This window comes from Osmerus eperlanus, chromosome 4 (assembly GCF_963692335.1).
Source record: "Osmerus eperlanus chromosome 4, fOsmEpe2.1, whole genome shotgun sequence".
In the NCBI taxonomy this organism is placed as follows: domain Eukaryota; kingdom Metazoa; phylum Chordata; class Actinopteri; order Osmeriformes; family Osmeridae; genus Osmerus; species Osmerus eperlanus.
Genome location: NC_085021.1, coordinates 13,045,446 through 13,062,649, shown reverse-complemented (window position 1 = coordinate 13,062,649; position 17,204 = coordinate 13,045,446). Strand labels below are relative to the sequence as shown.

The 17,204-nt window shown below is 43.6% G+C and overlaps 2 protein-coding genes across 4 annotated transcripts; both read left to right on the top strand.

Annotated features, from left to right (window-relative positions):
• The first annotated feature begins 3,890 nt into the window (after positions 1 to 3,890).
• spo11 (SPO11 initiator of meiotic double stranded breaks) lies at positions 3,891 to 9,829 on the top strand. Of its 2 annotated transcripts, XM_062459224.1 has the most exons (13): positions 3,891 to 4,133; positions 4,320 to 4,433; positions 5,229 to 5,317; positions 5,619 to 5,685; positions 5,862 to 5,970; positions 6,267 to 6,353; positions 6,738 to 6,774; positions 7,230 to 7,339; positions 7,457 to 7,556; positions 7,920 to 7,957; positions 8,260 to 8,336; positions 8,772 to 8,883; positions 9,267 to 9,829. In XM_062459224.1, exons 1-13 carry the CDS (start codon positions 4,021 to 4,023, stop codon positions 9,384 to 9,386), a joined length of 1,173 nt encoding a protein of 390 aa, XP_062315208.1. In that variant the 5' UTR covers positions 3,891 to 4,020; the 3' UTR covers positions 9,387 to 9,829. The 2 variants fall into 2 exon arrangements, with proteins under 2 accessions (XP_062315208.1, XP_062315209.1); XM_062459225.1 differs by lacking the exon at positions 4,320 to 4,433.
• Positions 9,675 to 14,403, top strand: LOC134018891 (5-aminolevulinate synthase, non-specific, mitochondrial-like). Of its 2 annotated transcripts, none has more exons than XM_062459222.1 (11): positions 9,675 to 9,829; positions 11,051 to 11,253; positions 11,357 to 11,533; positions 11,679 to 11,816; positions 11,961 to 12,183; positions 12,396 to 12,580; positions 12,688 to 12,867; positions 12,986 to 13,150; positions 13,410 to 13,678; positions 13,772 to 13,934; positions 14,103 to 14,403. In XM_062459222.1, the coding sequence occupies exons 2-11, from the start codon at positions 11,067 to 11,069 to the stop codon at positions 14,261 to 14,263; spliced, it is 1,848 nt and encodes a 615-aa protein (XP_062315206.1). In that variant the 5' UTR covers positions 9,675 to 9,829; positions 11,051 to 11,066; the 3' UTR covers positions 14,264 to 14,403. The 2 variants fall into 2 exon arrangements, with proteins under 2 accessions (XP_062315206.1, XP_062315207.1); XM_062459223.1 differs by lacking the exon at positions 9,675 to 9,829 and adding an exon at positions 10,594 to 10,664.
• The last annotated feature ends 2,801 nt before the right edge of the window (positions 14,404 to 17,204 follow it).

Sequence of the window (17,204 nt, the reverse complement as noted above, 5' to 3'; positions counted from 1 at the left end):
ATCCGCCAGTCACTATATTGCTATTAAATCGCCTTTCAGCGGTAGCCTGTAACATATAAACACTGCTATCCGGTCTCTCAGATAGAATCAGCTAATGGCCGCAGGTGTTTACATTACAGCAGTTTCCGATAGAGGACATGAAAGGGACTTGGTTTCAGTTATAACCATGCTGCTCTCTAGCTGGATGTGAGAGCTAAGCCCCCCTTGCTCACCAGCCCCCCACTACCCCTGGCCTCAGTCAGTGCCCAGAGAGGGGCTGCCACTCTGGGGCAGGACAATAGGAACAGACCCCCCTTTGTTTGGGCCTCCAAGGCCCCAGTGACAGTAACAGTAAACAGTGGGCACAGGCTGAGGCCAAGCTGGGTGAGTTGCACTGAGCGGCCTTTGACCAAGGGAACTAAAGCAGAACAAGTCCTCTCCGCTCACTCACTTTCAGATGCATATGTATAGACACACAAGCACATTAAGACACATGCAGAAGACACTCAGGCACTTGCACACACCAACAGTGGCAATGACTTACCCTTTTACAGGGAACCACCTGCAGCCTTAAGCAAGAGTATTAACTGTCAAAATTGCACAGACAATGCTGAATGCCTGTTTGTTGTTTAGGGTATAGGTTAGCACTGACAGACCACACTGTTGCTGTTGGGAATGAACAGACACATGTGCCAAGGCAACAAACCTATTCCGTACAGAGATGGAAGACGACGTGATAACCTACTATCACGAGAACAGACAAAATGAAGATGACATTGAAGAGATGCTGTTACATGCAGTGCTTTAATCTACCCTATTAGATGTCCTTTCACCCCCCTCTCTTACCCAATTACAGTAGGAAGTCCTACTTCCATAGTGTATTTGGTGTTTATGCATCTTAAAAAACTCACCATTACTGCTTTTTGTCATTCAAGATTATCTGAATTATCTTATTACCTGAAATATGTCAACTTAACATACGCACACCAACATACTTACACACACACATACCTCCCACTCTGATATTTGCCTGCCTGCCCAAACACACACATCACACCCCTTGGCTCTTCTGCAGGTTGGAGCATGATATCCGCCACTCAGACCACACAGCAGCCGTTTAAACACCCCTGAATCTGTCTCTGTCTCTCTCTCTCTCTCTCTCACACACACACACACACACACAAAGACTCACACCCTTTGTCTTCTCTCAAGATCTCCTTTTCATCTCGCTTTTTTGGTGGAGGGTGAAGTGGTGAGAGTTGGTGCGCTCTCCATCTGTCCCTCTCCCTCTCTCTTTAACAGCTCAGAGGAGGGGTCAGAGGTCGGATTAATATTTATTTCGCATGTTGTCTTGGATAGCGGCGGGCGGTGCTCCTTTGAAGGCAGCGGGTGTGGGGGTGGGGTCGAGTCCAGCAACCCTGCAGAGGGTACAGTAAAATGTTCTTTCAGGGTAAACTGACCCTAAAATGAAGCAGTGCGGGGTTGGGGTGCAGGGAGAGGAGAGGGAGGGGGCACATTTTTGTCTCCCCCCGTCTGCCTGCCTGATCCACCCTTGTCTACATTTTCGGCACAGCCCCACTCTGTGCACTGCACGATGTACCGGCCTGTTAAAACAGCCCGACCAGGTGGGGCTGAGCGATTGCAAATGTTCCCCTTCTGGTCTCTGACACTTTCAGGGGCCTCAGGAACATATGAGACACAGCTGTGAGACAGACGGAAAAGGAGCAAGAAAAAAGATGCATTAAACAGCTTTAAACTTCTGCCCTTTGTGTTTTCCATTCCCTCTGTGGATTTATAAATCTGTGCTTCGCATTTCCACAACACATGGAAGACTCAGACAAGTTATGAATAAGTCATAACTTGATCAGGTGATCATGATAGAATTTGGCATCCTGCAGCTGTATTTCTTTCTTCTGTCTTTCAGTACCTTATTTTCTGTATATCATGTATCTTTCTCACCCTGTCTTTCTGTCTGCCTGTCTATCTGCACAGAAACAAGCTACTTAAGAACACCCCAGCTGTCTGGCTCTGATTCATAGCACTCAGCAGCTCTGCAGACCCTGTTTAGGGATGTTGACAGACAGAGATAGGGTTTATTTAGGCCTCCCATAATGTGTGGCGTGGTAAGACTTATCCACAGCAGAATGTTATCACCCACTTACTTTGTCACTTGTGTCATCAGCTGAGAGTACTGGCCTGATGATATGCTGCTCTCCCACTCCACATAACACTCACCACTGGCCATACTGGGGTGGGAGGGGTTAATAATGGCCCCTCCAACTCTACAGAGGCCCCATTTAGATCTTTGTCTTATGTGGCGAGAGGCCTAACCCCTTCAGGTCTTGTCCTCATCACTCTGTAAAGCTCTACTTAACTGTCAATCAAAGCCCTTGGCGATCAGTCACCTCCTCTTTAGAGATGCTGGTCTGAGGAGCCATTAGTGAAGAGGCAACACAGCTTGATGAGAACCAGGGTAACAGGGCCATGGATATGAGGTTGGGGGGAGCACATGAGAGGGAGAAGGATGGGGAGTGCTGGGTTGAGGGATTGGGGCCGTTCTGTTTTCTATTTGTGAGGATTAGGTTGACAGATCTGTATTTGGTTTCTTTGGGCCTCAAGCTGCAGCTAATCCCCCTCACCTGCAGTGGTCCCCCCTTCTCTTTCCTCTGACCCTACAACCCCCCTCTACCCTCTCCCCCTTGCTTCCCCTTCACCCAGTACAAACACTCATCCTGAGACAAGCACATGACTCGCTGCACTCTGTCTCCTTAGGTTAGGGCCTCGCACTCGACACAAATCTCTCCCAGGCCAAGGAAGCGGCAGGGGACTCAAGACTTTCTGAAGCAGAAAAAAGAGGACCCCCACATCTTGTGGCCTTTAACAGATTATGAGTTTTTCAGGGAGGGTGAGGAATAGTTGCTCGTCACTGAGAGATAGCAATTACTTAGCGAGTAAGAGCCATTACTGCGGAAGCAGCTTGTCACAGCCACTCAGGAGAAAGGGAGACCACTGCTAAAGTACCACATTAGGAAATATTTAGGGTCAGGTCAAGGGCTGAGACCTCTTCCCTTCAGATCCTGGCTCCCACACACTCAGACTTAGCCATCAGCACTCTGCAGAAGACCACAGTGCCTCAACAAAGGGTACTCTGACTGCAAGCAATTCTTTAACGTGGAGATTTCAGATGACCTAATAGTTCTAGCATCTAGAATGTTTTCTGTTCATTATCAACACAGTGACATGATTGCCAGATTAAAGTGATAGCCTGAGGCTCACATCAACTTATTTTAACTTCAGATGTTTACAGAGAAAGAAAGAAAAAAGAAATACAGAAAGAAAGACAAAAAGAAAGAAAGAAAGAAGAAAAGAAATATATAAAAAGAAAGAAAAACTCATTCCTTTTTTGTTGTGGGGTGGAATGGAATTTGAAGCTCAGGTGGTTATGCTCTGGGGTCACAGGCATATTGACACAATTTGAAGGGTCTTGGGGTGAAGGAAACACAGGCTGCAGCTGCAGGGTAAAGGCACAGTATGGAACAGGACAACGACCATTTCCTAAAACACACGACACTAATGAGAACCAGTTAGGATTTTTGACAATCGCACTCAATTCCCAATTTGTGAGACAATGTCTCAATCAGTACGATCACTTTCATCAACTCCAAGTTGTTTAGAATGGGGGGGGGGGTGAACGGTGGCTATCGAAACCTCACAAACATAACCTTACACTACAGCATCTAAACAAATAACATAAATGATCATGCTACTGTACAAGTAAAATGATCACAACGGCGTTTATGTCCGCATATTGATACTATTATAGACACACAGGGGCGTACTCAATCTCTCTCGTATCATTGGACTTGATATAAAACTGCACAAACAGGAAGGCGCAGAAGGTGCAAATGTCAGATTGCGTCAAGCTAAATCGTAGGGTCAATAACATCCTCGAGACCACACAACTTTCTGCACATTGATTTTCGCGCTCAAGCACGTCATTAGCACAAGGAGCAGCACACCCATCAATATCAAGAATCAACTATGGAATCAAACATATTTGAACAAAAGTTTGTTGCGGTTGGTAAACTTCGTGTAGAGTTGCTGGAACATTTAAATAGTATGGATACTCAACATGAGGAGGAAGAAGTTAGCAGGTTTGGCTTTCATCATGTGTAATCTTGCTGGCTAGCCTAGCATTGCTAGGTTGTAGGCCTTAAGTAGCCTACCTACCATGGACTAATTGTAGGCTACCTGCTATTGTAATGTTTGTTCAGTTAAATGGGGGGGGGGGGAGATAAGGTAGAGGACTAGTCGATATATTTACCAATTTATATTTCCAGCCAGGACGTTTTAACACGCATTGAAAAGGTGATTGTTGGAATAGTGAAGCAACTGTCCACAGGTCATGCACCAGCTTTTGTCCTTCCAAACAGATCGAGTTGGGCCAATGTTAGGTAGGCAAACAATCGTGCACTAGGCCTGCTATAGTAGGTCAAAGCTCTTCAACCAGACTGTGTGGGTGGTTGAATACTTGTCTTAGTCACTCTGTTTAACCTTAACAAGATAAACATGTATAGCCTAGGCCTTGATGCTATGTCATTTCATTTATGGTGTGTAACATTTAGGATAAACCATTGTGTGTGTGGGTGTGTATGTATGTGTATTTAAAAGACTGGATTAAAACGTACAATAATACAATCATGTGAATTATGAGGAATACAATGCTTTACAGTCATGGTATGTAACTCTTAAAATTAAAATAACTCAAGAAAAATAATTTTCAAGTCCTGGGTAGGTATCACTTGGATAAAAGACTAAAACAATCTCCCACCTCACACACACACACACTGAAATGCAAGCACACACACGCGTACACTCAACCACACACCAATCTGGCCGTTTGTGGAGGTCTTTAATGTGCACAGGCTGTGGAGACCTCATGCTCAGAACAAAGAAGACTGTCTGGTTGAGTTTACATCAAACCTTCTTACAGCTTAAAGCACATTCTGGCCCAGCCCTTTCAAATGTGAGAATCCCACAGATATGGAGCCAAGGGTTTCTTGGAGTAAACTACTCTCTGAGGTTCAGGGGAGGTTCTGTGAGGTTACTCTTATAGGTAGCCTTCAGGCTCTTTAGAATGTTGGGGAGGAATTACCCAGGTGGTGAGCTGCTAAACTGATCAAAGGTATAAGAATGAAAGTTGAATATCTGAGAGGAATGCATTGATGAGTTTTCCATCATTTCTTGAGTTTTGACAGCGCCATTGGGCTTCAAATGAGCTGGAGAAAGTCTGTCACCACAGTTCGGAGCGACTGTTCCTCGTCTGTCACTAAATTTGGTGAGAAGAAAGACATACACCTCTGTTCATGTGTTTCCCCTTCTTGTAACCGCCTTCCCCTTTTCCTGTGCTCAGAATAACCCACATTGTTTCCATTCGCAGACATTTCAAATTAATCAACTGAAAGCAATTAAATAAGTCTCACTTTCATTCTTACACAGCTATCATAAGCTATCATAACTTAAACATGTGCCTGGGATTTGATAAACCCTCTGTATATAACAAAAATCATAACAATTTGGCAGCAATCAAATTGTTTCACACATTGTGTTTGTAAGTTGTTTTCTGTTACTGTTTGCAGCACACATACTCAAAGTTCTGTCAACCATCTACAAACTTGTACAGAGCAACTCATACGCTACTAAAAGGTATTTTATTTGTGACTCTTCACATGTCATAGATCAAACCCACACTCAAATATACAGCTGCTTTCTAATTTGCAGAAAGCTGCACATGATTACAAATGTACAGTATAATCCCCCAGGACTTTGAGCTCCACCAGCAAACTGCATGGCAACAGTAAAGTTGTTTTCTTTCTCCACAGGGACATCTATTACAATGACACACAGCTGTTTGGTTCACAGAGAATCGTAGATTCCATTGTGGATGACCTTTCCTGTATGCTTAGGATTCCACGCAGGAAACTGCATGTGGTATGTATATGTGAGTAAGAGAGAATATGACTTCCAGTACATGCAAGGGGACAGAACACTTCAACCATGTCTTTGATACATGCCTATGTTATGGTTATCTCAGTTTTAACAGGTGAAAACTGTTAGCTAGGTCCATATTTTGCTTTTCTCATGTTCTAGGAAGCACCTGTGGCAAGGAGTTTTACTTATGATCAAACAGCGAAGAAATTAAGTTTGATTCATAACATAAATGTCAAAGGTTTGCATGCAGTATGTCTGTGCTTGTGTGTATATGTGTGTGTTTGAACTGTCTCCAGCTGGCTACGTCCAAGGGACTCATCTCAGGCGCCCTGTGTTACCTGGAGGAGGACGGCACCAGGGTGGACTGCCACTCCAGTTCCACTGTATGAACCACAGCAGTGTTCTGATCGATATGCACTACACTGGGACATGGCCTGATGCGTGTTTGGATTGTTAGAGATCTTTCTTTCTATTCATTTCATTCTTGTAGTGTCTGTAAAAAAAAAAAAAAAAAAACACCTATTGTACAAGCATTACATAAACCCTCTGCCTCATTGTCAGGATGGAGGCACAAGGTTAGTCAATCCTATTATATTGTTTCTTCTCAGGCCTCAATCTTTAGGCTCAACCCACATACAAATTATTTGGTTTCCCTATAATTATTAAAGAAGAAAAACAACCTCAAATGGTTCTCTTCTGTCTACACACAAATCCCTTGTTTACTAAGTGGCCAGCTCCATTACTCACTGTTCATATTTCTTTCTCAGGCTGTTCCAGTCTCATCCAATGTAGGCGGAATAAGGAGTATCCTAACTTTTTTGTCAGAGCATGATGACATGGAATTTATATAGTGTATATTGAGACTTTCTTTCGAGAAAGCCTGTGTCAACTCTTTCACAAACTGCGTATCCAATGCAAGTCCCTGGAACTTGTACTTCCCAGAACTTTCCCCATAAGATTTTGTGCATTACTGTATTTGTACAGTATAAATATATGCATTTTGCAGTATGAAAATGTTTAGCTTGCTTAATATGCAAAAAAACAAATTCTACACTTTGTCATTGTGGTTTGCCAATTACAATTGCCGCTGGATTTTGTGCTCAGCATGAATACTTGACGAGGCCTGGACTGTTCCATACGCCAGATCCCTCTATCGAATGTTCTTCTTTTCTTCACGTTGACGTTTGTTTGCGTGGACTTCTTGTGGGGACATGGACATGGGGTCATGTTTGTGTTTGCCTTAATCCTTGGTACTCCAGACATTGTGTCATCAGCAAAGTTTGTGTTGATCGTGGAGAAGGACGCAACCTTCCAGAGACTGCTAGATGATGAGCTTTGCTCTAAGCTGTTTCCCTGCATCATGATCACAGTGTGGCCAACATCTAACATAAAGGCCAACATACACTAACTTATATACAGCTCGTACATTGACTTAATTGATCTGATCTCTTCTCCAAACGGCATGTGTGTGTTTATGGCTCGTCAGGGCAAAGGAGTGCCAGATGTGAACAGCAGGCTGATGGTGAGAAAGCTTTGGGATACCCTGCACATCCCCATCTTTGCTTTGGTGGATGCAGACCCTCATGGTAAAAACATCTTTCTAATAGAGACAACATGTTCTGTCCCTTACTGCTCCCCTTCCCTCTGCCTAATCCCTCACAATGGATCATACATACAGTTCTACCTCACACACACACACACACATGCAGGGGGTTGCGTGTCTTGGTAAGCTGATTGAGCCCTGACTAATGTGTCACGGTGTTCAGGCTGGGGGTTGTTAGCGTGATCTTGCCCCGGTGGGATAGTACTGTCCCTCTCCCCTCTCATCGCATGGCAAGACGCATGTGTAATGCTTTGCTTTGTTCTCCGGCTGTTACACTGCTCAAGATAATTGCTCTGGTATGGTGATTGTTATTGCAGTGTGTGTCTGTCTCCTCTGATTTCCCCAGGCATTGAGATCATGTGCATCTACAAGTACGGATCAGTGGTGAGTCTTGACTTCTGTACATTATCCGATGTGGCCTGGGCAACGTCTCAGGGGATGATAGTATGTTTACTCTACCTTTGTAGTTGGAGAAATGGAACATCAACAGTGTTATTTGAAGTGACATTGTATGAAGTGGAAACGTTTGATCATATTAACCCTTATTGGTTGGTGGTGTGGTCGTGTTTTTCTTGAACAGAACATGGAATAAGTACGGTTCATTTTTTTTGTTTCCAGTCTGCGTTAGTGTATGTCTTTGTGCTTCTGCTGTGCATGTATTTGTGCGTGTGTGTATCTTTCCACAGGCCATGTCGTTTGAGGCCCACAGTCTGACCGTCCCCAGCGTGATGTGGCTAGGCCTCCTCCCCTCTGACCTCCAGAGGTTTGGACATACCACGCGCTACTTCCTATTTCCTCTTCCCTCCTCTAATTGGGATTATATTCTGGGGATTTTAGATTGTTTGTTTTGGTTTCTGTTGCTGTTGCCTTCACTTTTTTTTTCTTCCAAAGAGCTGTTTTTGAGGGTATATTGAGTTTTAAGTATATAGGGCAATCTTAGCCTTAAAACGTTTTTTTTTTTAAATAAGTAAAGTTTAATTCTAGTCCATAAACTTCTTCCTAGGCCTCCTCTGTATGTATGTACAATCAAAGCATCGTGAAATCATATTGTGGTAAGACATGGTAAAGCAGTTTCCTTTGACGTTTTTGTTGTTGGTGGTCTGGATCCATCATGTCTACTCACTCCTGTCACTTTTACTACCTCAAACCTACAGTAAAGTCATATTTCATTTCTTCATTTTTGTCTAATTCACCTCAGATTGAGGGTGCCCGAGGATGCGCTGATTCCCCTCACCCACAGAGATGAGAACAAACTGAGCAGCCTGCTCAAACGGCCTTACCTCACCTGCCAACCAGCCTGGCAGAGAGAGGTGAGAGATGAAAGAAAGATTAGTCGAAGGATTTTTATTTAAAATAATTTGTTAAAATACTGTACCTTATGGTCACCTTGCCTTCTGATAATATGGGTAAACATGCCTACCAAGGTCCCTTCACTGCAGGAATTGTGTATTTGGCAATCCTTTTATTTTATTTGGGCAGGCGCTAAGTGTGTTTTACTACTATTTAGAGATGTTTTAGGTGTGACACACCACCAAGGAATGTGTGTGAGTAGGTGCTTAACCCCTGGACTTTGGTATAGTTTACAGTACAGAGATACTTGCTTCATTTCGAAATAGATGTTTGACTACATGATCTTATCACTTTACTACTGTTTTGCTTATCTGCTAAGTTTGCATGTTTGTTCTTGTTATAGATGGAGTTAATGCAGCAGAATAAGGTCAAAGCTGAAATCCAGTCATTGGCATCCATAGCACCTGGTTTTCTCCCCCAAGTCTACCTGCCAAACAAGCTGCGCTATGGAGGATGGATATGACCAAATACTGCCCTCTTTTGGTGTAATGTGATAGTAGAATGGATACAGGAAGTCACTTTCGTTTTTGATTAACTGATTTTATTACTTAATACTTATCTCATGAATTGATTACATACTACTAGGAATTAAAGCACTTTATAACAAAACAATATGCATTGACATTGTTATTGGCCATAGTGCATAGTCTAACTAACGTCATTTGCGATGACCCGAAAAGCAAGCGGGCAACGCCAGAAATAGCAAACGTGCAGTCACATGCATGTGAAACCAAATCTTACGTCATGAACAGGGTGTTGTAAAACCCTACTAACATGGTTGTAATGCAAAGCGAGTTTCCCATCACAGACGCTCATTTCGAAGAACTGGAAGGAGACAGCTAGTTGTTTATTTCTGCTGTGAATCACCGGACTCTAATCCAAGAAAACTTGTTTTAAATAATTCAAGTAAGTCTTTTGTCAAATATGGTTAGATCTCAAAGGTGGCTAAGCTAGCTACAGCACAGTATTCGACGCTGTCGGTGGCATGAGCACCTACCAAACTACGTTACGTACTGTACTGTAGCTAACAAACCAATGACCTTGGCTGCTTGTGGGTGTACGTTTAATAAGCTTTGATTTTGTTAAATATTAAAACTGGCATATTGATTTTCAGCGGCCTGCACACATTTCTCTCGTCTTTAGTGCTAACTTGGCTAGTCTAACTAGGTCTAGCAATACTGTACTAGGTATAATTCCCATGAGAGCCTGTCAGGAGCTGCTTAAATCCCAACTATTCAGTCGCTTTTAATCATGTATAAACATCAGTTCGATTTAGCACGAACATTTATAGTGTTGCTATTGGTTAGGTATATGCTAGTGACCAGTATGATGCGTTTGGTGTGAGTTATTTAAGAGAACGTGTGATTCAGGGAGGTTATGTGGTTTGTTACTAGAAACAACATATTATTCAACCAGTGGCTTTGATAACCCAGTGGTTATATCACTGATTCGTTGTAGACGTGGTGACTAATACCTTAGTGGTTCTATATTAGAATGAACAATCACTTGAAGAAACAGATGGTCCTACTATTGTGGTTATATTTATGTTTCTAGTGTAAGCACAGGCCCTTGAGTGACCCTCCCTATTTTTCTCATGTCAAGGGCAGCTGACAGAAACCGCCCTGCTGGCTATGAACCTCTAAAATCCTCATTACTCTTGACTATTGCTTAGTACTGTTTCAGTCATGTTTCGCAAGATATTTTTGTTCTGTTCCGTAAAAGTGGAGTGGGATGCATTCAGGTAATGGCTAGTCTTATGTTGTGGTAATGATTTGGTGATATTCACTGTGAGTATTTTTGCATTATTTATTATTTATTCAGAGATTTGTGGTAATTTAGTAGGAACATAACAATAAACTATTGGGGAATGCTACTTATGTTGTTGTTGGTACTTCTGTAACTGAGCCTACTGTATCATCACATTTCAAATTTAAAGCCTTGAATAATTGTGTTCTATTTTTGATTGTGATAGACCATTTCGCCTACCTTTGATGACAGTCCAAAGTAGAGCTTAGTGTCAAAATGACCCTTGTTCAGAAATACACCTCTGATCAGATTTTACAACCACACCATGTCTGCCTACTCAGACTGATAGGGAAATGACATTTCTCCCCTCTCTCCATTCAGAATAAAAGGATCCCAAATGGACACTGTCATACGTCGATGCCCTTTTCTGACGATCGTGCCCCGGGCCTTCCTGCAGCTGGTAGCAAAGTCGTCTCTAGTGGGCTATGCTCAGAGGTGTCCTGTGATGATGGACCTGGCCTCAAGACCTCTGGCCAGAGCCCTGTCCTCCTCTGCCTCTGTGTCCAATGACACATCCAATGACGGTGAGTAGTAGACCTGTTTAAGACCACTGTAGCCAATGAATCCAAATACTTTCGGTATTAGTTTCCTTTAACAATAACCATATGTTCCAATGTCCTGTGTTAGAGTTGAATCGTGCGTCCAAGCCGCCCCCCGGCCACCCAATGCCCCCTGCTGGCCAGGCTGTGGGCTCCAAGTGCCCGTTTCTGGCTGCTGAGATGGGGAAGAACAACAATAGAGTGGTGAGGGAGGCCCACATAGAGCTGCAGGAGGATGTGCAGGAGATGAACACCGTCCGCGCAAGTAAGGGACTTTTAGTTTGGTAACCATAGGCTACAGGTTACACAAGCCTGAAATGAGGACACCCTGAAATAACTTCACTACTACAACTAAAGTTGGAGTTCGTGGCTAATGGAATCAAGTTAACCATACTTTTGTTTTGAAACAGACAAATCTGAGTCGGTGGTTGATCCATCCGTAATGAATCTCATCAAAGCAGACAAGTCTGACCCAGGGGTTCTGAAGAACATTCTAAAGCAGCAGCCACGCAAGGTCTCTCACTTGCTGAAGGACAACTTGCCCAAAGGTTAGTTGCAATACAACCATGTAATGTGAACCTTGTCGTATAAAGAACCTCAGTACCCTGTCCACATCAGGTAGCAGACAAAATACGTCTTGTGTGTCCCGTTCACAGTGCTGTACTAATATCACTGCTCTATTTTCCATCCAGCTACTGCCACCTTTAAGTACGATCAATTCTTTGAGAAAAAGATCGAAGGGAAGAAGAAAGACCACAGCTACCGGGTGTTTAAGACTGTGAATCGACGTGCCACAACCTTCCCCATGGCAGATGACTACTCCGAGTCTCTCCACCTGAAGAGAAATGTGTCTGTGTGGTGCAGCAACGACTACCTGGGCATGAGCCGCCATCCCCGCATCACCCAGTCCATCATGTACGTACAGGCACAGCTTTGATCCTGATCAGCAGGATCTAAACTAGACTCGCTGAAACACTTTAGTTTTATAGGTTGTTGTAGGTGAACAGGAACCTGTGAATCCCCTTTTACCCACACAGAGAGCATGCAGTGTAGGGTGCATGATAGGTTGATATTGGGAAGACTTGGTTTTGTGGTTTTCCAGTGGAGTGAATGTCATCTCTCTCCAGGGACACGTTACAGAAGCATGGGGCAGGAGCAGGAGGCACGCGCAACATCTCTGGAACCAGTAAGTTCCACGTGGACCTTGAGTTTGAGCTGGCCGACCTGCACAGAAAAGACGCTGCACTCCTCTTCACTTCCTGTTTCGTAGCCAATGACTCAACATTATTCACTCTGGCCAAAATGCTACCAGGTAGGATGGATGAAAAGGCGACGGTTGGATACTTTCATTTGATGGATTTTCCATTTTAAGCAATTGCAGGCTAACAAGCCGTGTGTACATGCTTCCCCTTCTGCCAGGTTGTGAGATCTACTCGGATGCAGGAAACCATGCCTCCATGATTCAGGGTATAAGGAACAGCGGAGCCAAAAAGTTTATCTTCCGTCACAACGACGTCAATCATTTACGAGAGCTGCTGCAGAAGTCTGACCTTTCCACCCCCAAGATCGTGGCTTTTGAGACGGTACATTCAATGGATGGTGAGTTCAGTCTTAGACAACTATAACTACTTTTATCGTGTCCATGTACACCTCTTGTTTCCTGCCCCCACTTGGTGTTTTGGGTTGGTCTGCAGCCAGTTGTGCTCCTGTCCTGCAGGTGCTGTGTGTCCTCTGGAGGAGATGTGCGACGTGTCCCACGAGTTTGGGGCCATCACATTTGTGGACGAGGTGCATGCTGTGGGCCTCTACGGAGCCCGGGGGGGAGGCATCGGAGACCGAGACGGTGTCATGCACAAGATGGACATCATCTCAGGCACTCTCGGTAAGAACCGTTGATAACGATCAACGATCTTAGGAGGTTCTTCACACCTCAACAGTAAGAATCTCAATGGATTCTCCTCCTGATCCTCTAACCTAGTGAACCAGGAGAGGAGCCAAGTGATTACAGGGGCAGCATGGGACACAGACAAAAGTGTATTGCTTCACAAAGAAGATCTGATTCTTAGGAGCGGGTGGGTGCCTGACTGGAACCAGTTTGATAAGCTCTGGTCTAATCCACCATTGCCCTCTGGTGTGTGCAGGGAAGGCGTTTGGTTGTGTGGGCGGCTACATCGCCAGCACCAGGGCCCTGGTGGACACGGTGCGCTCCTACGCAGCAGGCTTCATCTTCACCACCTCCCTGCCGCCCATGCTGCTGGCCGGCGCCAGGGAGTCCATCCAGACCTTGAAGAGTGAAGAGGGACGCGTGCTCCGGAGGAAGCACCAGAGGAACGTCAAGCTGATGCGCCAAATGCTGATGGACTCGGGGCTGCCCGTGGTCCACTGCCCCAGCCACATCATCCCTGTGAGGGTAAGAACGGCTTCCCGCCAGACTGTCCGGTCTCAAACACTGATGGGCCCGCCTTCCTCTTAGTCCTCACATACCCGAACCCTCTTGTGGCAGGTGGCGGACGCAGCCAAGAACACGGAGCTGTGCGACATCATGATGGCACGCTACAGCATCTACGTCCAGGCCATAAACTATCCCACGGTGGCCAAGGGGGAGGAGCTTCTTCGCATCGCCCCCACACCACACCACACCCCCCAAATGATGCACTACTTTGTCAGTAAGTACACAGCCAAATAACTCCAAAGAATGTTTTGGGTTTGAGAAAATAAACATTATCCCTTAACGGGGTATTGATATCCTTTATTATCTCTAAACACTATCCCTTAACCTGATGTGTTCCCGTTTTGATTAAGCTACACTGTTTGACCTGCCTGTCCTTCTGCAGAGTGCCTTGTGCAGGCTTGGAAGGAGGTGGGACTGGGCCTGAGGTCTCACTCATCAGGGGAGTGTAACTTCTGCCGGCAGCCTCTTCACTTTGAGCTGATGAGCGAAAGGGAGAAGTCCTTCTTCACAGGCCTCAGTCACATGATCTCTGCCAGAGTCTAAGATTAAATACCAGACCACAAACAACGCCCTACCCGAAAGAAACACATATTCATTAAATTTATTGACAATGTTATCTATAACTTCACGTTTTCATAAAAATGAAATATTCTGTATCACCAATAAAATTATGGGGAAAGTAATTGCTTTGGTCGTGTCCAGCTCTTACTATCTCTTGATTTCACAGCCCTATTCAGTTTTCAGCCATGAGTGTGTAATGTGTGACAAGTGAGTTCACAGTTGAAGCTGCATCTGAGGGGCAGGCTGAGTGTCTGCATGTTGACTCAAGTGGACAAAGTGTTTACTTAACCTTGAAATTGTCATCACTTTGGCAAGAGGGAGGTTCATGTTTCAGAATATTGGATAGTAGACAGGCTATTGAGTAACATTATTGAGTAACATTACTTCAACAGACGGTTGGCATTGATAACATGAACTCTGGCCCTTGTGATTTAGCAAACATGCACCTAGTGTGGACCAATCTGCCATGGTCGTCCTCAACATCAATTGTATATTGCCAAATTATGAATCATGAGAAAGCACAATCGTTTATTCGGAAAATATATATAAATAAATGTGTATATGTATAAAACGTGAGTGGGAAGTGGCATGTTAGACTGAATACATACTCCTTAACGACTCCTGGTAATATTTCTAGTTAATATCCAGTTCTCACAGTAAATCTCGCTCCAGTTCAATTGCTTATTTGTATTTTAACATATTAAGGGATGGTTCAGAGATTTCTACACGGAACGGAACTGTGAAAATTGTCAAACTGACAACCGAAACTGTTTTCATCTTAACTAATTAAGCACATGCTTGCATAACCTGAATAGCTGTAAAATGATTTTTGTTGTTGTGTTTGTCCGATAGCTTGTTCATAGTGCGTTGATTTTATCAGGTAAACTGCTTACCACTAACCTAATGATTTACAAAAATGTATAATCTATTACTAAGTAAACATGTATTTCTCTCCAAGAGTCGTAGTAACCATTTTGCGATATGAAGCACCTCCCATCCATCGATGAGTCATGGGTGTATTTTCCTTAGTGAGCCTGTAGATGGCGGTAATGTAGTACAGTCACAATTATGAAAGCAACACAACGCCGGAGAAACGTTCCTCAATGACGTAAGTAGTTCCTCAATGACGTAAGAATCATCATTTTGATTGAGCAGTCATATGTGGTCGAGCTCATGTAAAAATGAATGGTAAGAGGATACCGGTACTTTGTTTTAACCACAGGTCTGAAACCCATGCTAAATCAATCTCATGGCTTCACAGTCCTGCTTATTATTTAAGTCTATTCGTGAAATAACTAAAACAACACTGCTTGCAGAATTAACACATTTCCCGTCTTATCTATTACTCTGAGTTGAATGCTATTAGTCACTCCAAGTGAAGTCATCAGGTGACCATCCTAAAATCAGCAAGGCAAGGCAGATCACAATCAGGGTTGCTCGTTTAATTCTATTATTTTGTATGTTTTGTATGCCTTGTTGGTGGTTTAAATGGGTAGTCAATAGATGCAGAATGTAGCCTACGTTTTGGTCATATATAAGGCATCTTATATTTGACACTCGTACTGAACCACAAGTCTAATTCCAGTCATCCATTTCCTCCTGCATAATGCCATGCATGAGCATTATGAATAATCTTGCTGCAATGGTAGAACGTCTTACAGGCTACCTATTGTATGTGACCTCATTTTTTGTTTTTCTTTCAATCTACATTGTGGCGCACACCATGTCTGAGGGCCCAATGACTGGGTCCTCTGGGAGAGTCAGAGAGAAGAGCTGAAGCATGCCTGTGGGTGATAGGGTGGGTGTAAGTATCTGTGTGAGTATGTTCTATGCTCTGTGTTTGGTGGCAGGTGATGTGATATGGTAGAAGCTGATTAGGTATTATATATATATTTTGGTGCTGTGACTTCAATGCCAGCTTGTTGGTGTATGTGCTATGTCAGGTTCAACAAAATTTGATTTTCTCTCTCTCTCTCTCTCTCTCTCTCTCTCTCTCTCTCTCTCTCTCTCTCTCTCTCTCTCTCTCTCTCTCTCTCTCCCTCTCTCTCTCTCTCTCTCTCTCTCTCTCTCTCTTTCTCTTCTCTCTCTCTCTCTCTCTCTCTCTCTCTTTCTCTCTCTCTCTGTCTCTCTCTCTCTGTGTGTGTGTCGTTCTTCCTCCATGCTGTGGCAATCCTGCCAGCTTTGCACATCTGTGTCTCTCCCACTCACGTGCACCGACAGATGAGCTGTATGGCTGGCTTCCGAGTGCGCTCTCTCTCTCACTCTCTCTCATTCTCTCATTATTTATTTCTCTCTGTAACACACACCATAACTGCTCTTGTAGAATCTTGCGAGACTGTAGTCACCCTCACAGTAATCCTTGATGTGAGAGTAAAAGTACACACCAGTATGCTCTACTTTTCAAAAAAGATCTAATCTGGCATGTTGCCAGAGTGTTTGGAGCATTGCAATTAAGTAAACTACTCAGTTAATTTTGTCTTGGGTTACCATCCTGAATGAAGTATTTATAATCCAAAATAAGATATTTCTATATTGAATGATGTGTGTCCTGTCCATACAAAGTAACTATATACCCCTCCAACATATCAGGTCATTTAATATCATTTCAATCATTCAACATTTTTTTAATCACATCAGTTTAGAACAGGTTTTTAGAGACTAGATGGAGAATGTTAACTAATATAGCCTTATAAAACAAATGTAAATATTAAGTAATGTAATTTTTGGATGGTTCTGCTAATGGAATTAATCTAATGACAATCTTCAATAAATCTCCCTGTAAATCCCCTGGGTGATGAATTATAGTTCTCTAAGGAAAGCAGAAAATAAATTAATGCCGTAGCTGGACTGATTTTTTCAGCCTGAAAGTTTTGTTTCTGTGTCTTTAAATCCCGAGGCATAAACTCCTCCCCGTTGTGTTTCT